Below are 24,528 nucleotides of genomic sequence, written 5' to 3'. Positions count from 1 at the left end.
CTGCAGCTCCTAATTGTGAAAATACTTAAAGCCACATATATTTGCATACATATTTTCACATCGTTATGCAACTTTGTCTCCGGAGCAAGTTATTCCCGCAAGCGAGTTTATTCAATACATTTGCGATGAAATTATAGTTCGAAATAGCTTTTATTATTGACACGAACGTATGCAAATATTCTTCGTTCCCTTGTGTATCCTTGAGCATTTTCCAATACTTGAATTTCTTATCCAGTTGTATAGAATTTCTCTTTCGTGGTCGTTTTGTTTGTGTGGCAAAAAGTTAATTTCCCAGTGTAGAAAACTACTATTTCTGTTTTGCAACTTTTAAGCTTCGCTCCCCCTCAACATTCACTTTTTCGACGGCAGCACATACGAAATCTGTTAAAATGTATGCCCAGTTTGCGCTCTGTGCATTCAATATCAAAGATTCCAACATAAATCAACGTGAAACTGGATTTGTATACTTTGGCGTTATTCATTTATCGTGGGTTATATGAGGTAGGGGACTATGATAATTTTAGCTTAAGTTTATTATTTATTGAATTGATACGAGAAACACCTGGAGGGGATGTTTAGAAGGAAGAAGTTGTATTTGATGTGCATTAAGTAAAAAGTGTCCTTTAAAATGTCAGAGTTAGACAAATGTTAGTCTCAGGGTGCTTGAGAAAATAGAATATTGCAAAACATCACTACAGATTTAACAGCTAAAAATCAAACAGAAAATTAATTGGGAAGTTATCTCATCTGCAAATTTCAACCACTGGCTTTTACGGATATAATTTCCTATTAAAAAAATGGGTTGCAGACAAAGGTTGGATAACCGGTCAATTAGTATCATCAGCATGTCAATAAAACGACTTGTCGTCCACGTTTGAACAAATTTTGTTCATAAAAAGTGTGTAAATACAACCAATACTACCTAACGTACATACAGCACCCTGTGTTGAAGCAAACACCATAGGTTGAAGATCAACAGCTAATTTTGTTTGTACTTTAGGTGTTTGAAGCACAAACAAATATCCCGTGACTGTCTCGCGGCTGTACAAATGCCGAGGCGCCACAACTATTAATTTTTTACTTGATGGCCTAAGAGTTGTCGATACGAATTTGGCTGCATCAATTGTTTTTTTTTTTTTGAAAGGTAACGAATTTTGCGTGTCTTATGTATTTTGCCACTAAAGTTTCCCAGCGCGTAAACAGTTGCAGTATATGGTGTTGTATGTCAGTGTGGTATATCAAAGGTTTACGCCTAAAATGCGATTATAAATCCTTGTCGATAAGTTAAAAAGCAGAATTTGTCAAGCTATACTGTACCTTAGTTAGAAAAATTTAGTACACGAACTATTGATTTGTATCAACGCCAAGAGTGGTTTAACGTTTGAAAGCAAGTGGGCGCTTGTACATGATACTTTAGCGACAACTTTGTACATGATATATTAGCGACAACAATCTTTGTACAAAACATGTCATAGAATTGTTGTCAATATGAGTAAAGAGAGTGGGGTGTACCCATTTTCGACTCCAGTACGTTGTGAGAATTGTGGCCGAATATTTTCCAGCGTCATTGGGCTGATTCACCACGAGCAAGATTGCAAAGCCAGGTAGAGAGGGACAGCTGAATCTCTTGTAGGCTAAATTGCATTGAACTGATGTGTTTGTTTTGCCGCACATATGTTCATTTTCTTCACTATAGGTCTCTGTTAAATGTTATAGACATATTTAGGCTTCATATTCATTCTTGCGTTGCTTTTGCTGGCTTTGCAAGAAACGGCGAAAGATGGGTAAGAAGTGCCAAGAACTATGTTTACTTTGTTTGAACATGCAGCTTGGTGTATCGAATATCAAAAATTACACTAAAAAATAATGCAGGCCTTATATTAAAAATGGGTGTTTCTTGACAAAAGTACAACAATGACGATAACATTGCAGTAAACACCAAGCTAAACTCTAATATGACAACAAGCTGTGAGCATTATCGGTATTATCTGCGTCTTGCCAAGTCGCACAAATATTGTATGTGTTATACCAACCAAGTCATTGTATGGCCAACAAATAATCAAAATCCAGATCTAATTAAATCTATCTCGTTGACGCAGATGAACTGACACGCCTTTTCTTTAAATTTGACATCACCATGGACATGCTCAAATTCGAGGAAGAAAATGATAACAACGAAGACGACAGCAAAAAATGTACCTTGCAATGGGTTTTATTTTTTCAATTTAAAACACAACTATTATATTCCTGAGACTCCAAAAGCAGTAAAGGTTCAGCCCTAGTGTATGATCTCCTTTTTAAGTCAGATCGAAAACAGATCCGCCAATCCATTGATCACGGACCAGTGCAGGCTGATTCATGTAGTAAATTTTGACATTTTCTCGAGCTTAAATATAACTATGCAGAAAGTTAACTGTGTTATTTTCACAAAGCAGTGACATACTGAATTTTCCAGATTTGTTGGGAGCAAGAGTGGTTCGGAGTGACGCTTGGAAATGGGGCGATCAGGTTTGATGCCTTATGTTTTACTGTGTGTACTGTAACACCCCAGTCTCATTTTTCAACATTAATTTTGCCTAACCAGGATGGTGGAGAAGGAAATGTTGGAACAGTTATAAACATCGTAAGTGTGGGTACTGTAGAAGTTTTGTGGGATCGCGGAAACAGCAACACTTACATGGCCGGATACGATGGAAGCTACGGCCTCCTTATACTGGATAGCAGACCAGCTGGTACAGAATTACGATTTTCAATTAGTTTAACATTTTCATTACACATCATACGCACGAATGAGGCACTGAGTTGTACTTTATTGTATGAATTGTGTGAATGCATGTGAAAAAACTTTTGTATCCTTTGATTTAACGTCCGTGAGAGTGAAACTGGGATAATGGAACAGGTTTACACTGCTAAAGAACTAGATTTACCCACACTTCTTCTTTTCTAAATACGAAACATGGTTGTGTAACAGCTTACAACAAATCACACGAGTGGTTCAAAAACTGCGGAAAACGCAATTTTAAACAAACTTTACTATTTTTATACAAGAAGTTCCTTTCTAAAACCAAGTCATATTCAAGCATATTAATTAATTTTGTTGAGTTGCAAAAGATTGGTAAATGCACTATTCCGTGTCAGTTTATGCGTGAATAACCGCTTCTAGTCATCGAATAAGTGCAAATTTGTCTAGAAACCTCGAGCGCCACAAGTCATTAAAAATATTTCAGACGCGGACCAAAATACTTAATAAACAATTTTATATACAGGCTACAACCTCCAGTATTTTGAGCGTAAAAAACTCCGTCTTTACAGACGTAAAACCTGCAACAGGCAGAGGCAAAGTTTGTTTATTTAAGTTAATCCACATTCGCAGGGGTGAAACATGAAGATGTATCGTGTGACGGATGCGATGAAAAGGGCGATTGCCTGCGCGGCGCAAGATGGAAATGTCACGATTGTGAAGACTTCGATCTTTGCACGCCATGTTTTATGGCAAAGAAACACGACTTGAAACATCGTTTCATTAGATTCGATACTCCAGAGTCGTCAGGGTAAGAAACGTTGAAACTCTTTGGAAATTTTTATTTACCAATATCCATCTCATTGGAACTTTTTTGGAAGAATACTGCTTTCACCACGTGACACAATAGCGGCGCGTATTCAGAGCCGAGGATTATTTCCTGGTGCTGTGGTTCAAAGAGGAATGCATTGGGGTTGGAGAGATCAGGACGGTGGAGCTGGAAATCAAGGAACAATTTTAAACTTACAGTTAAGAAACGAATTCTAGTTGTGCTTGATATTAATGAACAAGTGTCAAGTAGTTGGAGAATAATAGACCATTGATGAGTTCAATCAGTGTAGTATATGATAAGTAGTGTAATGGATTTGAATCGAACCTATCAGTATTTATTCACTTTACCCGTCAGAGGTTTTCGTGACGAACACGCCCACGATGCAGCTCTTGTCAAGTGGAGTAATGGAGTTGTAAGCAACTACAGGGTTGGATGTGACTACCAAGTGGATCTGAAATGTGTTTCCTCAGCCAACGGACCCTTGTATTACAAGAAATTTTTGCATTTGTGTGGTAAGTTCTTAAATTTACAACGGAGTGCCCACAAGAGGACCGCACCACACAACAGAAAACGAAATCATGTTATTGCCAGAAATGCTGCCTGATTGTATTATCGGTGTATGCGATTGTTAGTACAGTTTTTTCTACCTTGCGATTAAAATTGTAAATTACTTCTTGTTAGGATCCACAAAAGAAAGAACAGAAGAGGAACCTTTCAAAATCGGCGACAAAGTCGAAATTAAATTCCATCCCTTGGAAATGAAGCGGATGCAAAAAGGTCACGGGGGCTGGAAATATTGTTTGGTTATCGTAAGTAGTTAAAAGGTTTGTACTAAAGCACTCCAATATTAACCATGTTTTTTTAGTTGATGAATAAACAAGGCCGCGTGCAAAGAATTGATTGCGAGAACGATGTTTGGGTGAAATACGAGCAGGAGGAATTGGACACAGATATTTTGGAAGGTGGTTACCGGAAAGTCTTCAACCCTGCAGCATTAAAGAAAATAACCGGTACGTCGCATGTGATCTTTTTTCAAAGTTCAGGTTTTGATTTACTGATCACGAAAGACCAAGTTTGACCTTTTTTTTCTTTCTCGGTGGAATAATGGATTAGTATCCGTGAGTGGACTTGATTATGTTATAACATATAAGTTTACTTACAAAATTACCTACTTTAAATCTCGAAAAGTTTAAAATCAAGCACAAGTAACGTAGCTGCCAACATTATTTTAAACGATTTCCCCCATTCCTTTGTGATATTTTTTTGTTTTGTAAAGTATAGTGATACCAACAAGCATCATTTGTTGATATTTTTTGCTTGTGTGCAGTTTTTCCATCGATACCCAAACAGATGACGAAAGACACACATAAGTTCAGACCAGGAGATGTTGTGAAAGTCGACTTGCCAGTAGACATCCTGAAAGATATTATGATGGGCCACACAGATTGCTGGAGCGACGAAATGCCAAAGGTTTGTTTGTGTGTTTGTTTTATGCTTCAGTCATGCTCCGGTTCTGTGGCATCAGTAAAACTTACACAAGTGATTCTTCTGCGTTGTATTTTGTTTTTATAATCATTTTTATCGATAGGTAATTGGGAAATCGGCAACAGTCCGTGCCATCAAGCCAGACAATCTCGTCCTTGTTCAATACAGTGCCGATGATACCTCGGGCCTGAATCTGAAACATACTTTTTTCAATTACCGTCGAGAGCTTTTAGTGCTGGTTCCAGGTTCGGCGACAACACGTTTAGAAAACAGACTGTTGAATGAATAACTGAATTTAACTCTATTTTTTTAAAATCTTTTCATTCTTCCAAACTTAATCAATTTGTCAAATCGTGAAAGCTTGATCAATTGTGTCAAATCGTGACTGATTATGTTGCACAGGTGAAAAAGGTGTTGGACACAAACCCGCTGTTGAGGCCTCTCCACACTCTAAGGTAAAATTGTCATTTATCCTTTTAAAATTAATCATTTTAAGAAACTTGGCAAACATGAAAGAACTTGGTTAAATTTTATAATTTCGCGCTACTTTCATGGAAAAACGAAGCCAATCGATGACTCAGAACAAAATTGTCGTTTGTGCGAAGACAAGGCTCCTGCGGTGATTTTCCGTCCATGTGGGCATAAAATCTTGTGCCAAGGTAAAGTCAACGTGTTGGGATATAATTACGTATGTTCGTTGAGCAAATAGATGTTTTCTTAGATTGTGGAGTAAACTGTAAGTTGAAAAGATGTCTTTCTTGTGGACAAAGTATCGACAAAAAAGAGTTTCCTCATGAAGAGGAAACACAAAAGTTGAGAAAACAGGTTAATATTTATTTATATTGTCGTTTCTTATGTGTATTATTTTGAATTCACCATACAAATTAGTTTAAAATTAACAAATATATGTATATTTGTAATTAAGTTCACATACAACGTTGGGTGAAACACAAATGGCGAAAAGTACAATCCACGCTTTTGAGACAGAAATTTTTTTTTTTTTATTTAACAATTTCTGAAGACGAAAGTTTGTCGTCCTTTTATATTTTCTTTAAGCAGACTGCAAATTATTATTTTTATTAGCGTAACGCTGTTTTCATTACTAAAGGAATAAAAAATTAACCACTCAGATAAACAACTTTTCATAGAATTGTGTGTTTCGGTCGTTTTAATCATGACCTTAAAATTGCAGCTTGAGGAGATTCGGGAGTCGCAACTGTGCTCAATTTGCATCGACAACGACCGCAACCTCGCATTCAACCCTTGTGGTCATGGATCTTGTGACAAATGCTACCCTTCCCTTAGGCAGTGCCACATCTGCAGGCATTCCATAGAGAGCATCCTGAAGATATTCTGAACAAGACAATGTGAATGGCTGCAATAAAGTATATGCTGCAATTCTTAAACTGGCAGCCTTTAGGTATTTCCACAATGTTATGTTACTTTGTCACCGAAGCAGATGGGCTATTCTAACAAGCGACTTAATTCAATGCATTAGCGATAAAATTTTAGTTCGAAATAGTTTTAGCATTTTTAAAGACATGCACGTAGGCAAACTTTGGCCCTTTGTGTATCCTAAAGCGCTTTCGAAAACTTTAATTACCTTTTAAGTTATATAGATTTCATTTTTCGTAATCGTTTTGCTTGTGTGGCAGAAAAGTTTTGTAGAAGATCACTTATTTTGTTTTGCAACTTTAAAGCTTCGCTTCCCCTAAACACTATGACTTTTTCAAACTAACGATCAGCGTTTGGACGACATGTTGGCAGCACAAAAGCAATCTGAGTAAATGTATGCTCAATTTTTGCGCTTTGTGCATTCAACATCGGAAAGATGTCAACATAACCAAACGTGTGATGAAACTGGATGGTGCACTTGTTCATTTATCATGGGTTATGTGGAGTTGGGAATTATGATGATTTTAGCATAAGTTTATTATACATTAAATTAAAATGGAAAACACGTGGAGAGGAGTCAGAGGAAAGAAGTTGTTTCATGTTATTTAATGTTTAATGAGTAAAACTTCTCCTCCCAATGTCAGAGTTAGACAGATGTTCGTCTTAGGGCTGTCCGAGCGTATATTTCCCGTTTAAAAAGGGGTTGCAGACAAATGCTACATAACCGGACAAATCACATGTCGGTATGTCAAGAATACGTGGGTCGTGCTTTTTACCAATTTTGCATAAACTTTGGGTGTCTGTGAACGAAATTGAAGCGTAAATTTTTTCAACCAAACAATAATGCTTATTGTTCATGAAACACCCTGGGTTGACACAATCTGCAAAATTGTCGCATATGCGAAGACAAGGCTCCTGCGGTCATTTTTCGTCCATGCGGGCATAAAATCTTGTGCCAAGGTAAAGCCACCGTGTCGGGATAAATATTATGTAATTTCGTTGATCAACTTTCTGTTTTCTTAGATTGTTGCGTAAACTGTAAGTTGAAAAGTTGTCTTTCGTGCGGACAAACTATCAACAAAAAAGAGTTTCCCCATGAAGAGGAAACACAAAAATTGAGAAAACAGGTTATTATGTTGAGCAAAGTGGAGCCAGTAATATGAATTGTGTAAGCTGCATACTAATGGCACTATATGTGGAAGTCTATGCTTAGCCGTTTGGTCGTCGTCTGATAGTCACACCAGCTGCTCTGATGAGACCTTATAAGTCGAAACCGTGGCCATCTATATGCAGCTTACACGGGTTGTTATGTATGTATAATTTCATTTCTTATGTGTATTTTTTTTATGTTCCCTATACAAATTAGTTTAAAATGAACAAAAAGATATTTGAAATTAAGTTCATATGCAACGTTGGTTAAAACATGAATAAAACGACTAAAAGTACACACTTTTAAGACAGTTTTTTTTGGATTTTTTTGGAAACGAAAGTTTGTCGTTTTACAACTTTTCATAGAATTTTGTGTGTTGGTCATTGTGGTAATGACGTCAAACTTTCAGCTCCAAGAGATGCGGGGGTCGCAAATGTGCTCAATTTGCATCGACAACGAACGAAACCTCGCATTCAACCCTTGTAGTCATGGATCTTGTGACAAATGCTACCCTTCCCTTAGGCAGTGCCACATCTGCAGGCAATCCATTGAGAGCGTCCTGAAGATATTCTGAAGAAGACCTGACTTGGCTGCAATCTGATAAATGCTAAAATTGAATCTGGTGGCATTAAAGTATTTCTGCAACGTTGTGCAATTTTGTCCCCAGAGCAGATAGGTTATTCTCGCAAGCTACTTAATTCAATACTTTTCGATAAAATTTTAGTTTGAAATGGTTGTAGGATTGTTGTTGACACGCACTTATGCAAATATTCTTTCGTCCGTTGTGTATCCTAAAGCATTTTTCAATACTTGAATTTCTTATCCAGTTGTATAGAATTTCTCTTCTTGATCGTTTTGTTTGTGTGACAAAAAGTTAATTTCCCAGTGTAGAATATTGTCGTTTGTGTTGTGCAACTTTAAAACTTCTCTCCAACCGCAACATTCACCTTTTTTGACGAACCGACACTGAGCTCCTGTAGGTCAGTTGGTAGAGCGATGGGTCAGCCCAGGGTTGTGAGTTCAAACCTCACCGGGAGCTTGAATTTTTCAAATCTTGCTCCGACTTGTCAGGAAAAAAGGCTGATCCATCTAGGCTGCAATGCCTGGGCTGCCAAGCCTGCAAACCTGATGATCGCGATACGATAGCTGCGATCTCCAAGCAAGGACCTGCGCAGTGGGGCGATCCTGCCAATCATGCCATTGCATGAAATATTACTGCGTTGTTAAATCCTACCACCAAGTTACGGGTCCAATTCCCGCTTAAAAATTAAAGGATTGCATAAAGAGGCTCGGTACCGGACAAATGGTATTATGAGCATGTAATGGAAATGATACATGGGATGGGTCGTGCTCTTAACCAATATAAAACTGTGAGAGTAACGGAATTTAACGTAAATTCGTTAATTGAAAAACTTTAAGAGTTGTAATTGCAGCAAGTATCGTTCAACCGAACAGTACTGCTTACTGTACATAAAAGACCCAGGGTAGTACTGATCTACCTCAACACCATTCGTTGAATGTCAACAGCTAAATTTGTTTGTACTTTAGGTATTTACAGCAAAGGTAAATATCCCGTGACTGTCTCTTGGCTGTACATCTGCATTCAGCAGAACATAACAAAACGCCAGTGATTTCGGTTCCGCATTTTGTATTCGGCCATAACAGAGGCGCCACAACTATTCATTATGTAGTATTGCACGTAAGCAATTGGCTGCATCAGTTGTTGGGTTTTATTTTCTCCGTAGTGAAGTGTATGAGAATTATTAATATATTTTGGAAGGTAGCAAACTTTCCGTATTTGATATACATTTCTACACTTAGCAGCGCGTCAACAGTTGCAATGTATGGTGTTTTATCGGTGTGTGGTGTACCGAAGGGTTACGCATATATTCTACATTGCATTTACTGAGGTTTTTACCTGTGTACCAACCAATGTTGCAAATCTTTCAAACGTTGGTTATGCGGAATGTGTCAACAGGAATACTATTGTATATAAATGCAACGAGTGGATTTATTGTGTAGTGGATTTATGTTAAAAGCCGAGTGTGCGCCAATACATAATACTCAAAACTTGCACCAAAATAGGAACTAAATAAGTAACTTTCAGTAGTCATCTATCCATAAAATGCAGCAGTATTTCATGCTATAACATGACAAGTACGATCACCATCAATTGGTGATAACAACTTAATATCGATCACATTGAAATTACGTCCGCAGACATACCAACTTATCTGGATGTGATTTGGCGCAAACCAGTGTTACGTCATAATGTAAAATTACGAACTGGAACTACAAGCGTGGGTTGCGTGCAGCAATAAAAGCAGAATAATAAACTGGTAAATTTTGTACCTGAAGCAACAGTTAGATTATAGAACTGTTGTCAATATGGGAAACAAACAGAGTGCTGGGGAGAACCCATCTCCACCTCAAGAGTTCGAATGTGATAAATGTGGCCAGAAATTTCCCAGTATTATCAGGAAGATTCTCCACGAGGAAGATTGTGAAGCCAGGCGAAAAGCAAGAGCTGTGGGCGCTCTTTTGGTAAATCTCTCGTAAATTGCAATTGAACTGTCGTGTCTGATATGCCTGGTACGTTTATTGCGTTGTTTTTTTGAAATAAGGCAGCGCGAAAGTATGTTTTTCTTTAATACCAAATGTCGTAGGGATATTAGGTTGCCATTTCCCTACGTTGCTTTTGCAGGCTTTGCACGAAATGGAGAGACGGCGCAAGATGGGTAAGAGAAGACAAATTAATACACAAAAAAATAACACAGGCCTTATCTAAGTATGAGTGTTCCTGTGACGATAACACTGTGCTAAACGATAAAAACCCATGAAGAGCAGTAACACTATTGCCGAAAGGGCACCACCAGCCTACTGGTGTTTTTGCCAAGCTGCACAAATCATGTATGTGTTATACTAAACCAAATCACTATACCTTGTCAAAGAATGAATAAAATCGTGATCTAACTTTCATGCTGACGCAGAGGAACTGAAACGTCTTTTCCTTGCTTTCAACATCACTATGGACATGATCAAGGACGATAATGCAAATGATAACGTTGAAGACGACAGAAAAAAATGTAAAGTGCTAAGCAATGGTTTATTGTTTCATATTTATTCAACATGACTAAGCGGAATGTTAACTGTGTTGTTTACACTAAGCAGTGACGTTTTGAAAATTTCCAGATTTGCTCGGAGCCAGAGTGGTGCGGAGTGACACTTGGAAATGGAGCAATCAGGTCTGAACTTTTATGTTTTAGCGTGTGACGGCTGAACGGAACTCCGGCCTAATTTTTCTTTATGTACTTGATTCAATGATTAATTTTTTAATACACACTTTGCCTAACCAGGATGGTGGTGAAGGAAATGTTGGAACAGTTATAGAGATCATGAGAGTGGGTGTGAAAGTTTTGTGGGATATTGGAGCCAGCAACACCTACAGGACCGGAATAGATGGAAGCTACGACCTCCTTATACTGGATAGCAGACCAGCTGGTACAGAATTATGATTTCTAATTAGTTTTATTGTTACATTTTATGTAGAGGAATAGTTGCACAGCAAGTAACTGTATGGGCGCATATAACAAAATAAAAAAAGGGTATTTTTTGGATGTATGTTATTAAGACTAGCGGTGGAACTGTTTCTCCGCAAGCGAATTAGATTTTCCATTTTTTTGCCTTTTCGATTACAAAGCACTTAATCGATGCTTGCATAATTAACTTCCCACTTACATAACAAATGGTTTAAAAACTGTGGGGAACAAAAAAATTTTCAATGTGGGAACAGAGCTATTAGATGATGCTATTTCGCATAATAAAGTCTACTACGTAAACAAGTCATTATCAAACATATTGATCAATTTTGTTGAGTGGCGAAAGATTGTTAAGTACCTTATTACGTGTAATGTTAACAAAAAGATTTCAGTCGGGGAAAAAAATTCCGGTACCACTGACTTCACTGTCAAAATAACCCTGCTCACATGAAAATGTACAAAGTTACGATTAAGCAACAGACAACTTTGTACAAAGACGACAACCACTGGTATTTTGGGCGTAAACACCTTGTCTTTATAGATGAAAGACCTGCAATACACTAAGCCATTTTTACAGTTTCATTGTTAACCCACGGTTGCAGGGGTGAAACACGAAAACGTATCGTGTGACGGATGCGTGGAAAAGGACGATTGCCTGCGCGGTGCGAGATGGAAATGTCACGATTGTGGAGACTTCGATCTTTGCACGCCATGTTTTATGGCAAAGAAACACGACTTGAAACATCGTTTCATTAGATTCGATACTCCAGAGTCGTCAGGGTAAACAACGCTAGAATTTATCCTCCATAATTTAGAATTTATCCTTTAAATAAATAAGTAATAATAAAATATTATTAACCTATATGCATACCGAGAATTTTTTGCTACTAACCACTGCATCAACTTAAAACAGCAAGAGTAGCAAGAGTAAAAATTTCGTATCTTTTTAGACTGCTGCTTCCATCGCGTGACACAATAGCGACGCGTATTCAGAGCCGAGGATTATTTCCTGGTGCTGTGGTTCAAAGAGGAATGCATTGGGGTTGGAGTGATCAGGACGGTGGAGCTGGGAAACAAGGAACAATTTTGGACATTAGGTTCGCCCAGACTTATTTGTTTTTGTTCAAATTTAGAAACGAATCCTAGTTCTATCAGTGCAGTATAGGATATGAGTGTACAATGGGTTTGAATCGAACCTATAAATATTTACTCACCTTACTCGTCATGACGTGAACAGAGGTTTTCGTGACAAACACGCCCACGATGCAGCTCTTGTCAAGTGGAGTAATGGTTTTGCAAGCAAGTACATGGTGGGATGTGACCACCAGGTGGATCTCAAATGTGTTTCTCCAGCCAACGGACCCTTGTATTACAAGAAGTTTTTGCATTTGTGTGGTAAGTTCTTAAATTTACAACGGTGCACTTCGAAGAGCATGACACCACACGACAGAAAACGCAAAAAAGAAAGTGCATGTCATTGCGACCTGAATTAAAATATATGCTGAGCGGAATGGCTGCATGAATGTAATATTGATGTATACGATTGTTAGTACATTTTTTTCTACCTTGCGGTTAAAATTGTAAATTACTTCTTGTTAGGATCCCCAAAAGAAAAAACAGAAGAGCAACCTTTCAAAATTGGCGACAAAGTCGAAATTAAATTCCATCCCACGCAAATGAATCGAATGCAGAAAGGCCACGGGGGCTGGCAACATCATATGGTTATCGTAAGTAGTTAACACACTGTTTGCAAAAAATCTCCTATCCTACCCATCTTTTAGCTTATAAACAAACGCGGACGCGTGGACAAAATCGATTCCGACAACGATGTTTGGGTAAAATATGAGCGGGAGGAATTGGGCACAGATATTGTGGGTGATGGTTGCACAGGAGTTTTCAATCCCGCCGCATTGAAGAAAGTAACAGGTATGTTATCATTTATAAAAGACCAGGTTTTAATTTACTGTCTTTGGCTTCCCAATTGCTTTCAAGTATGCCAATTGCTGTGCCTTGCAGACACATATTTTTATCAATAATTAATAGGTTTTGAAATGTAAAATGTGTTCCACTTGCAGAGTCCACAACGACGACATTGCAACAAGCAAGCTTCACGGTTCCAAGCAACCTCCAAATAAAACCTTCCACTTCCACAGAGCCAGAACCATCCCTGGAAACATCACCTAAACAGCCATCGGGCCAGGTTGTTGCCAAACCACTTCAAAAAGATTTACAAGTGTCTTCGAAGAAAGGTATTTGCTTGGTCCATTGTCACCATGTTATTTATATATAATATTTTTTTTTTTTTTTTATATATATGTTTAATGTATATCATACTGAGAGGAAATTTTTATCGAAACATATCTTGTATTCAATCTAACCATCGATTCATAAGACAAAACATTAGTGCCTTGTGCATAAATAACGTAGCCGCCAACAATATTTGTATGCAGTTTTTCGCAGTCCTTTTATGATGAATTTTTGTGAATGCACAACAGACAAGAATTGTTGAGACATTTTGACGATTTGCAGTTTTGCCGTCGACGCCCAAACAACTGCCGAAAACAGTTTACAAAAAATTAGCTAAAGCTGATGCGGGAGAATGCAGCAGTGCCTCTTCAGCGTCATCATCTGCGGGGCAGTCATCAGACACACATACGTTCAAACCAGGAGATGTTGTGAAGGTCATCTTGCCAGCAGACATCCTGAAAGATATTATGGTGGCCCACACAGATTGCTGGAGCAACGAAATGGCAAAGGTTTATTGTTTGTGTGTTTCTGTTCTTGAACAGTTCTTGAACTTCAGCTGTTACAATTTGAATCAGGCCATAATTAAACAACAAGCAGATGTCCAGACCATACCTCGCATTAATTAAATGTGTATTGTTATATTAACAGTTTTCCTAATTTTTTTTCCAGATTAAGGTTTTAAATTGCAGTGAAAACAAACAGAAAATAGACCTTTTTTATATTGCTGTCCTTTACCGTTTTGTTGTCCTAAAGTTAATCTAGGCTACACCTGACATACGAAGTGGAAACACCAAAAAAAACTTACATAAGAGATTCTACATTGAATTGTCTTTTCATGAGCACCTTTTCCGACAGATGATTGGAAAATCGGCAACCGTCTCTGCCATCAAGCCAGACAACCTCGTTCGTGTTCAATACAGTGTCGATGATTCGATGGAACTGAATCTGAAAAACGTTTTTTTCAATTACCACCGAGAGGTTTTGGTGCTGGTTCCAGGTACAATACGTTCCACGTATTTACAGAAACATAATGTTGAATGAATAACTGTGCAGAGCGTCGTAGCAGAAATTCTTTGACTAAAAATAACTGTATACAATACTGACAATTTCCTTGCAAGTTTTAGGCCTAAATGTTTCATTCTTTTCATTCTTCCAAAACTCAACAGAAAGCTTAATCGAGGGATTCTGCCAAAACGTGACTAATTTTATTATTTCTCATACGTTTTTTGTTACACAGGTGAAAAAGGTGTTGGATACAAACCCGCTATTGAGGCCTCTCCACACTCCAAGGTAAAATTGTCATTTATCCTGTTAAAATTTGTTATTTTAAGAAACTTGACAAACATGAAAGAATTGTGTTAAAATTTTATAATTTTGCGCCACCTTCATGGAAAAACGAAGCCATTCGATGACTCAGAACAAAATTGTCGGATTTGCGAAGACAAGGCTCCTGCGGTCATTTTTCGTCCATGCGGGCATAAAATCTTGTGCCAAGGTAAAGCCACCGTGTCGGGAAAAATATTATGTAATTTCGTTGATCAACTTTATGTTTTCTTAGATTGTTGCGTAAACTGTAAGTTGAAAAGATGTCTTTCGTGTGGACACAGTATCAACAAAAAAGAGTTTGCCCATGAAGAGGAAACACAAAAATTGAGAAAACAGGTTATTATGTTAAGCAAAGTGGAGCCAGTAATATGAATTGTGTAAGCTGCATACTGATGGCACTAAGTGGAAGTCAAAGTCGTCTGATAGTCACACCAGCTGCTCTGATGAGACCTTATAAGGTATATATTTCGACATATAATATGTCGAAACAGTGGCCATCTATATGCAGCTTACACAGGTTATTATTTATTTATAATTTCGTTTCTTATGTGTATTGTTTTTGTGTTCACCACACAAATTAGTTTAAAATGAACAAAAAGGTATTTGTAATTAAGTTCTTATGCAACGTTGGGTAAAACATGAATAAAACGGCTAAAAATACACACTCTTAAGACAGAAATTTTTGGATTTTTTCGAAAACGAAAGTTTGTCGTTTTACAACTTTTCATAGAATTGTGTGTGTTGGTCGTTGTGTTAATGACGTCATTATTCTTTTAGCTTGAGGAGATGCGGGAGTCGCAAATGTGCTCAATTTGCATCGACAACGAACGCAACCTCGCATTTAACCCTTGTGGTCATGGATCTTGTGACAAATGCTACCCTTCGCTTAGGCAGTGCCACATCTGCAGGCAATTAATTGAGAGCGTCCTGAAAATATTCTGAAGAAGACCTGACTTAATGGCTGCAATCTGATAAATGCTAAAATTTAATCTGGTGGCATTAAAGTATTTCTACAACGTTATTCAACTTTGTCACCAGAGCTACTTAATTCAACATATTTGCGATGAAATTTTAGTTCTGAATAGTTTTAGGATTGTTATTGACACGCACGTGTGCAAATATTCTTTCGTCCCTTGTGTATCCTTTTTTCCAATACTTTAATTTCTTATCCAATTGTACAGAATTTCTCTTTCGTGGTCGTTTAGTTTGAGTGGCAAAAAGTTAATTTCCCGGTTTACAATATTGTAACTTTTGCAACTTTAAAACTTCGATCTAACCGCCACATTCACTTTTTCAACGGACCGATGGACGGTCGGACAACTATGTAGCAACACATACGAAATCTGTATTACAATTTATGCTCAATTTTTGCGTTCTGGGCGTTCAATATCAGAAGGATGCCAACAAGTGCACATGGACGATGCACATGGACGATGCACATGGGAATTATTCATTTATCATGGGTTATGTGAGGTTGTGCATTATTATAAACACCTGAAGGGGATTTTCAGAGGAATGAAGTTGTTTTTATGTTAAACAATGTGTGATAAGAAAAGTTCGCCCCTTATAATGTCACAGCTAGACAAGTGTTAGTCTTAGGGCTGCCCGAGGGTATATTTTCCAGTTAAAAACCACAAGATTGCAGACAAAGGCTCGATAACGGACAAATGGTATATTAGCATGCCAAGAAAATGATACGTCAGTCGTGTTGTTTACCAACTTTACATAAAATTTGTGTGTCTCTGAACGAAATCGAAGCGTAAATTTGTTTTATTTAAACATATATGAATTGTCATTGTAGCAACTGTCATTTAACCAACCAATACTGTTATTCTGTACATAAAGCACCCTAGGTTGTACGAATCTACCTCAACACCATTGGTTGAAGGTCAACCGTTAAATTTGTTTGTCACGTGACTACACATCTGCAGTCAGCAGAACACGTAACAAAACGTCAACGATTTTGGTTCCTCATTTTGTATCCAGCCTTAGCAGAGGCCCCACAACTATTCATTATGAAGTGTTGTACGTAAGCAATTGAGTGGATCAATTGTTTGGGTGTTTATTTTCTTAGTAGTGTAGTGTAGTGTTTAGTGGGTAAGAAATATTGTTGTTTGGAAAGTAAAAAACCTCTCGTATCTGATACATTTCTACACTTTACAGCGCGTATAAACAGTTGCAGTATATGGCGTTGTATCGGCGTGTGGTATCAAAGGGTTACGCATATATTATGTGTTCTGTGTGCATGTACAGAGGTTTGTACGTGTGTTACAACCAATGTTGCAAATCTTTCAAACGTTGATTATGTGAAATTTGTCAACAGTAATATTGATGTATATGAATGTAACGAGTGGTTTTATGTTTTAAACCGAGTCGGTCTGTTACATGATACTATAAGCGGCTGGGATGACTTTGTACCAAAATGCGAACCAAATGTGTAACATTTAGTAGTCATTCATCCATAAAATGCGTAAGTATTAAGTGAAACTAACAGAAGTTTCAAATTGCAGTCAGCTGATTTATCAGTAATCGTGAAAAATCGATTTCGCCTGCACGGGCATCCTCAGTTTCTATAAATTCGAATTTGCAAGTAAACACAGAAAGCTATACGGTAAATAAATCCAAGAATGAAATAAAATAAAACTAGTAAAGTTAAAGAAAATCCTGTACTGCTGCCTTCACTATGCACTGCACTGCAATAAAAGGTGTTTAGACTTTGGCGCAAAGATAAGACTAGCCGATTGAAGTGACACGCAACGCAACAACACCTGCAGCACGAACGAGCGCCGTAAACACAACACATGAGAATGTAGAAAGGGCGATGATAAAAACCAATGAACATAAATACGTTGCAACCGTGGGACACATCAAAAAAACGTCAACAAGATATTATTCACCGAATTCTGGGAATGATCATTATTTGGATGTTTATTGATGCCTGTGTAAGGTTTAACCATTTGGTTCACAAACATCCTGCCTGTTAACCATCGGTTGTTCAACAAACGTCACTGCAAAACAGCTGTCAATGGGCTGGTGTTGACCTGACGAGGGGTGTGCGCTTAAGTAATGGTGGCACAGGGCCTTCGTGTCGGTACTCCCCGTTTTGCCTGTTGTCATGTTCCAATCTGACCTATGTTGCGTCCATCGTTTTGAGAATTTATTTTTAGTCTGACCAACGTACTGCTCATGACAGATTTGGCACGTTGCAACGTAAATGCCATAATTTGCACAGGTTAGGTGTTGCGTTAGTTTGTATTCTTTACCTGTGTTTGTCGTTAAATTGGTCGTTTCAATAACCATAGATTTATGGTTGCCATGGTGTCCGCAGATGCGCACCGTCTGTAAGCGTAACTTCCCGCGGGACTGCTGCAGTCTGTTTGCAATGCCAGTTGTCGGTAATTGGTCAGAATATTTCCCAAAGACGGCGGTCGTTTGTAAACAATTCTTGCTTAGCTTTTCAATTCTTTCTCTTTATGTGTTAGTTTAAGCACTTGAGGAAAGGCGGTGCCCCAAGCAATCATTGAGATTTTGCCCTTGTCGGTGGCATCACGAAAGCGTAAGTTTTTCATGTTATACCATGACAAGCCAGGATCGCCCATTGCGCAGGTTATCATTTGGTGATCACAACTATATCGATCATATCGAGATCAGGTTCGCAGGCACAACAACCTAGCTGGATCTGACGCATTTGCAACACATACATTGTGTTATTGCACTGGCGTAACGTACAGGTTTTGCATTGTTGCTTGAAAAAACATGTACGTTACGCCTGTCCAAGCTAAACCACTTCCATTCTACTTGTGGGTTGACGCAAATCAGTGTCAACGCAAATCAGTGTTACGCCATAATTAAAAATTAAGAAATGGAAATACTAGCGTGGGTTGCATGGAGAAATATAACCAGAAGGCGATACTGCTAAATTTTACATGAAGCAATAATTGGTTAGTCTGGTTTACGTAAACTTGTGCATGACATCATACCAGTCACTTTGCTCTACCCGTTTAATGCTTATGTGATAACTACATATAAAAACTTTCAAAGGCGCAGTTTTGTTTGGAGATTATAGAACTGTTGTTACTATGGGAAACAAACATAGTAGGGAGAACCCTTCTAAACCTCAAGAGTTTGAATGTGATAAATGTGGCCGAAAATTTCCCAGTATTATCAGGAAGATAATCCACGAGGAAGATTGTGAAGCCAGGCGAAAAGCAAGAGCTGTGGGCGCTCTTTTGGTAAATCTCTTGTAAATTGCAATTGAACTGATGTGTTTGTTTTGCCTGGTACGTTTATTGCGTTGGTTTTTAGATGTTAGGCCGCACAAAAGTCTCTATTTCTTCCATATGTAATGTTGTAGGGATATTAAGTTGTCATTTCACTACTTTGCTTTTGCAGGCTTTGCACGAAATGGAGAAACGGCGAAAGATGGGTAAGAAACGACAAAAAAAACATGTTATTGTGTTTGAACGGTTGGGTGTGTCGAATCAATTTATACCATTTACATGAATTAATACACGAAAAAAAGTAATACAGGCCGTATATAAGTATCAGTGTTCCTGTGACGATAACATTGTGGTAAACGATAAAAAAACAAAAAAAAACAGTATCGCTATTATCGCAAGGGCACAAGACCCCTGTGTCTTGTCAAGTCGCACTAATAATGCATCTGTCATACCAAACAAAATCATTATATTGCAAAAAGATGATTAAAAACCGAGATCTAATTAAATCGATCTTGCTGACGCAGAGGAACTGAAACGTCTGTTCCTTGCTTTCAACATCACCATAGACATGCTCAAAGACGATGACGACGATGATAACAGCGAAGACGACAGCAAAAAATGTAAAATACTAAACAATGGTTTATTGTTTCGTATTTATTTAAGAAGACTATGCGAAAAGTTAATTGTGTTGTTTTCACAAATTTTGCAGATTTGCTGGGAGCGAGAGTAGTGCGGAGTGACTCTTGGAAAAGTGGCGATCAGGTTTGAACTGTTGTGTTTTAGCGTGTGACAGTTGAACTGTGGAACTCCGGTCTTATTTTTCAATATGTACTTGATTCTATGATTGGATTGTTAATACACACTTTGCCTAACCAGGATGGTGGCGACGGATATGTTGGAACAGTTATAGGGATCGTGAGTGTGGGTGTGAAAGTCGTGTGGGATAACGGAAAAAGTAACACCTATAGGACCGGAAGTGATGGAAGCTACGACCTCCTTATACTGGATAGCAGACCAGCAGGTACAGGATTATGATTTCGAATTAGTTTTATATTCGCATTACACATGCGCACGAGTGGGGCTTCACGTTAAAATACATACAGTTACGATCAAGCACCAATAGACAACTTAGTATACCGAAGACAACCACTGGTATTTTTGTGGTAAGAACATCGTCTTTATAGATAAAAGACTTACAATACACACAGCCAAAGTTTGTTTATTTAAGTTAACTAACGGTTGCAGGGGTGAAACACGAAAACATATCGTGTGATGGATGCGAGGAAAAGGACGATTGCTTGCGCGGCGCAAGATGGAAATGTCACGACTGTGAAGACTTCGATCTTTGCACGCCATGTTTTATGGCAAAGAAACACGACTTGAAACATCGTTTCATTAGATTCGATACTCCAGAGTCGTCAGGGTGAGAAACGTTGAAACTCTCGTATCACCTGATAGGGAATAATTGTTTACCAATATTCATCTCATTGCAACTTTTTTGGAAGACTGCTGCTTCCACCACGTGACACAATAGCGGCGCGTATTCAGAGCCGAGGATTATTTCGTGGTGCTGTGGTTCAAAGAGGAATGCATCGGGGTTGGAGAGATCAGGACGGTGGAGCTGGAAAACAAGGAACAATTCTGGACATTAGGTTCATCCAGATTACGTATTTGTTTTTGTTTAAAGTTGCAGGACCCAATTTAGAAACGAATCCTAGTTATGCTTTGGTATTAAATAGTTGACGAAAGATTTTTTACTCGCAGCTTCTTAAACAAGTTCTATCAGTGCAGTGTATAGGATATGAGTGTACAATGGGTTTGAATCGAACATATCAACATTTATTCATCTTATTCGCCAGAGGTTATCGTGACGAACACGTCCACGATGCAGCTGCTGTCAAGTGGAATAATGGTTTTGCAAGCAAGTACATGGTGGGATATGACCACCAGGTGGATCTCAAATGTGTTTCTCCAGCCAACGGACCCTTGTATTACAAGAAGTTTTTGCATCTGTGTGGTAAGTTCTTAAATTTGCATCAGGGTGATGCGAAGAGCACAGCACCACACGAATGAAAACGAATCGAGGAGTAGCAAATGAGAAGTGCATTGCGACCTGAATTAAAAGATTTTTTGGCAGAAATACTACATCTCAATGTATTATTGATGTATGCGATAGTTAGCTAAGTTTTTTCTACCTTGCGATTAAAATTATAAATTACTTCTTGTTAGGATCCCCGATAGAAAAAACAGAAGAGCTACCTTTTAAAATCGGCGACAAAGTAGAAATTAAATTCTATCCCACGCAAATGAAGCAGATGCAGAAAGGCCACGGGGGCTGGCAACATCATATGGTTATCGTAAGTAGTTAAACTATGTTTGCAAAAAGTCTCCAACCTTGCCAATCTTTTATCAGCTCATAAACAAATGCGGACGCGTGGAAAAGATCGATTCCGACAACGATGTCTGGGTAAAATATGAGAAAGAGGAACTGGGCACAGATATTGTGGGTGATGGTTGCACAGTAGTTTTCAATCCCGCCACGTTGAAGAAAGTTACAGGTATATTAACTTTTATGAAAGACCAGGTTTTAATTTACTGTTTTTGACTTCCTCGATAAAGTAAAATCAAGACATTCTTGGACCTGATTCTTTTAAGCTAATTTCTGTGCTTTGCAGACACATAGTTTTTATCTATAAAACGGTTTTGAAATGTAACATGCCTTCCACTTGCAGAGTCAACAACGACGTCATCGCGACAAGCAAGCACCACAGTTCCAAGCAACCCCCAAATAAAACCTTCCATTTCCAGCGAGTCAGAACCATCCATAGCAACTTCATCTAAACAGCCATCGGCCCAAGTTGTGGCCAAACCACATCAAAAAGATTTACAAGTGTCTTCTCAGAAAGGTAATCCGCTTGGTCCAGTGCTAACGTGTTATTTATATATAATTTATATGTTTAATATATATGTTTAATGTATATCATACTGAGACGAAATTTTGTTCGAAACATATCCTGTATTTAAGCTAACCATCGATTTATAAGACAAAACATCAGTCCCATGTGCATAAATAACGTAGCCGCAAACAATATTTGTATGCAGTTTTTCGCAGTTCTTTTGTAATGAATTTTTGTAAATGTACAACAAACAAGAATTGTTGAGACATTTTGACGATTTGCAGTTTTGCCATCGACACCCAAACCACGGCCGAAAACAGTGTACAAAAAATTAGCTAAAGCTGATGTGGGCGAATGCAGCAGTGGCTCTTCAGCGTCATCGTCTGCGGGGCCGTCATCAGACACACATACGTTCAAAATAGGAGATGTTGTGAAAGTCGTTTTGCCAGAGGACATTCTGAAAGATATTATGGTGGCTCACACTGATTGCTGGAGTGACGAAATGGAAAAGGTTTGTTTCTGTCCTTGAACAATACTCCACTTACAACGATTTAAATCAGGTTATAATTCAACAACAATCAGATGTCCAGACCATACCTCGCATAAATCAACTGTGTATTGTTGCATTTACAGCTCGACACGTTCCATGCATTTGTCATTCCTTCTTTTTCTAGATTTTTTTTCCAAATTTAGGTTTTAAATTGCAGTGATAACAGAGTGAAATTAGACCTTTCTATATTGCTTGCAAAGTTAATATAGGTTACAATTGACACACGATGTGGAAACATCAGAAAAACTTACATAAGCGATTCTACTACATCGTATTGTCTTTTCACGAGCACCTATTCCGACAGATGATTGGAAAGTCGGCAACCGTCTCTGCCATCAAGCCAGACAATCTCGTTCGTGTTCAATACCGTGTTGATGATACCTCGGGCCTGAATCTGAAAAACGTTTTTTTCAATTACCACCAAGAGGTTTTAGTGCTGGTTCCAGGTTCGGAGATAATACGTTCCACAAAGTTATAGAAATAGAGTGTTGAACTGTGCACAGCGTCGTAGTAGAGATTTTTTGACTAAAAACAACTGAATACAATTCTGTTAATTTCCTTGCAAGTTTTAAATTTTTTTTATTCTTTTCATTCTTCCAAACTTATCAGAAATCTTTTGTGCCAAAGCGTCACTAATTTTACTTTTGTTTTCTCACACGTTTAATGTTACACAGGTGAAAAAGGTGTTGGACACAAACCCGCTATTGAGGCCTCTACACACTCCAAGGTAAAATTGTGATTTATCCTGTTAAAATTTGTTATTTTAAGAAACTTGGCTGCCCTGAGGTAATTTTGTTAAAATTTTATAATTTCGCGCCACCTTCATTGAAAAACGAAGCCATTGGATGACTCTGAACAAAATTGTCGGATTTGCGAAGACAAGGCTCCTGCGGTCATTTTTCGTCCATGCGGGCATAAAATCTTGTGCCAAGGTAAAGCTAGCATGTTGGTATAAAAGTTATGTAATTTCGTTAATCAAGATGATGCTTTTATAGATTGTGCTGGCGTAAACTGTAAGATGAAAAGTTGTCTTTCGTGCGGACAAAGTATCAACAAAAAAGAGTTTCCCCATGAAGAGGAAACACAAAAATTAAGAAAGCAGGTTATTATGTATTTATATTTTGTTTCCTATGTATTATTTTTGAGTTCACCATACAAATTAGTTTAAAATGAACAAAAATATATTTGTAATGAAGTTCACATACAACGTTGGTTAAAACATGAATAAAACGGCTGAAAGTACACACTTTTAAAGACAGAAATTTATTGGATTTTTTTTGAAAACAAAAGTTTGTCGTCTTGTTGCAGTTTGTTTAACCAGACTGCAAATTTTAATTTTTTTAGGCGTAACGTTGTTTTCTTAACTAAAGGAATAAAAAATTAATCACTTAGATAAACAACTTTTCATAGAATTGTGTGTGTTGGTTGTTTTAATCATGACCTTAAAATTGCAGCTTGAGGAGATGCGGGAGTCGCAAATGTGCTCAATTTGCATCGACAACGAACGCAACCTCGCATTCAATCCTTGTGGTCATGGATCTTGTGACAAATGCTACCCATCTCTTGATAAGTGCCACATCTGCAGGCAATCCATAGAGAGCGTGCTGAAGATATTCTGAACAAGACAATGTGAATGGCTGTAATAAAGTATATGCTGCAATTCTAAAACTGGTAGCCTTTAGGCATTTCCACAATGTTATGTTACTTTGTCACCGAAGCAGATGGGCTATTCTAACAAGCGACTTAATTCAATGCATTAGCGATAAAATTTTAGTTCGAAATAGTTTTAGCATTTTTAAGCGCTTTCGAAAACTTTACTTTCCTTTCAAGTTATATGGATTTCTTTTTTCATAATCGTTTTGTTTGTGTGGCAGAAAAGTTTAGTAGAATATTCCCCTAAACACTGACTTTTTCAAACTAACGATCAGCGTTTGGACGACATGTTGGCAGCACACAAGCAATCTGAGTAAATGTATGCTCAATTTTTGCGCTTTGTGCATTCAACATCGGAAAGATGTCAACATAACCAAACGTGTGATAAAACTGGATGGTGCACTTGTTCATTTATCATGGGTTATGTGAAGTTGGGAATTATGATGATTTTAGCATAAGTTTATTATACATTAAATTAAAATGGAAAACACGTG

General features: G+C 37.9%; 3 protein-coding genes across 4 annotated transcripts; all 3 read left to right on the top strand.

Moving 5' to 3' along the window:
* The first annotated feature begins 1,780 nt into the window (after positions 1 to 1,780).
* LOC145901982 (uncharacterized) lies at positions 1,781 to 15,657 on the top strand. The gene is made up of 17 exons (XM_082989813.1): positions 1,781 to 1,784; positions 2,100 to 2,195; positions 2,253 to 2,360; positions 2,456 to 2,508; positions 10,959 to 11,103; positions 11,744 to 11,921; positions 12,092 to 12,238; positions 12,379 to 12,536; positions 12,741 to 12,868; positions 12,923 to 13,067; positions 13,217 to 13,390; positions 13,671 to 13,897; positions 14,244 to 14,385; positions 14,626 to 14,678; positions 14,790 to 14,883; positions 14,947 to 15,050; positions 15,492 to 15,657. The coding sequence occupies exons 1-17, from the start codon at positions 1,781 to 1,783 to the stop codon at positions 15,654 to 15,656; spliced, it is 2,121 nt and encodes a 706-aa protein (XP_082845939.1). The 3' UTR covers position 15,657.
* LOC145901558 (uncharacterized) lies at positions 2,678 to 6,827 on the top strand. Its single transcript, XM_082989285.1, has 14 exons — positions 2,678 to 2,732; positions 2,972 to 3,115; positions 3,267 to 3,314; positions 3,374 to 3,551; positions 3,927 to 4,084; positions 4,254 to 4,381; positions 4,438 to 4,582; positions 4,900 to 5,042; positions 5,161 to 5,302; positions 5,460 to 5,512; positions 5,554 to 5,716; positions 5,779 to 5,882; positions 6,250 to 6,721; positions 6,758 to 6,827. Exons 1-13 carry the CDS (start codon positions 2,678 to 2,680, stop codon positions 6,412 to 6,414), a joined length of 1,626 nt encoding a protein of 541 aa, XP_082845411.1. The 3' UTR covers positions 6,415 to 6,721; positions 6,758 to 6,827.
* A 1,678-nt stretch (positions 15,658 to 17,335) lies between the features above and the next one.
* LOC145902548 (uncharacterized) lies at positions 17,336 to 24,528 on the top strand. 2 transcript variants are annotated; one of them, XM_082990564.1, is made up of 17 exons: positions 17,336 to 18,270; positions 19,107 to 19,140; positions 19,459 to 19,554; positions 19,644 to 19,696; positions 19,811 to 19,955; positions 20,180 to 20,357; positions 20,440 to 20,586; positions 20,794 to 20,951; positions 21,164 to 21,291; positions 21,348 to 21,492; positions 21,667 to 21,840; positions 22,116 to 22,342; positions 22,686 to 22,827; positions 23,056 to 23,108; positions 23,220 to 23,313; positions 23,377 to 23,483; positions 23,836 to 24,528. In XM_082990564.1, the coding sequence occupies exons 2-17, from the start codon at positions 19,119 to 19,121 to the stop codon at positions 23,998 to 24,000; spliced, it is 2,034 nt and encodes a 677-aa protein (XP_082846690.1). In that variant the 5' UTR covers positions 17,336 to 18,270; positions 19,107 to 19,118; the 3' UTR covers positions 24,001 to 24,528. The 2 variants fall into 2 exon arrangements, with proteins under 2 accessions (XP_082846690.1, XP_082846689.1); XM_082990563.1 differs by lacking the exon at positions 17,336 to 18,270 and adding an exon at positions 18,767 to 18,946.

This window comes from Ascidia mentula, chromosome 5, assembly GCF_947561715.1.
Source record: "Ascidia mentula chromosome 5, kaAscMent1.1, whole genome shotgun sequence".
NCBI lineage: Eukaryota > Metazoa > Chordata > Ascidiacea > Phlebobranchia > Ascidiidae > Ascidia > Ascidia mentula.
Note: the sequence above shows the minus strand (reverse complement) of the source record. Positions and strands in the feature narration are given on the sequence as shown.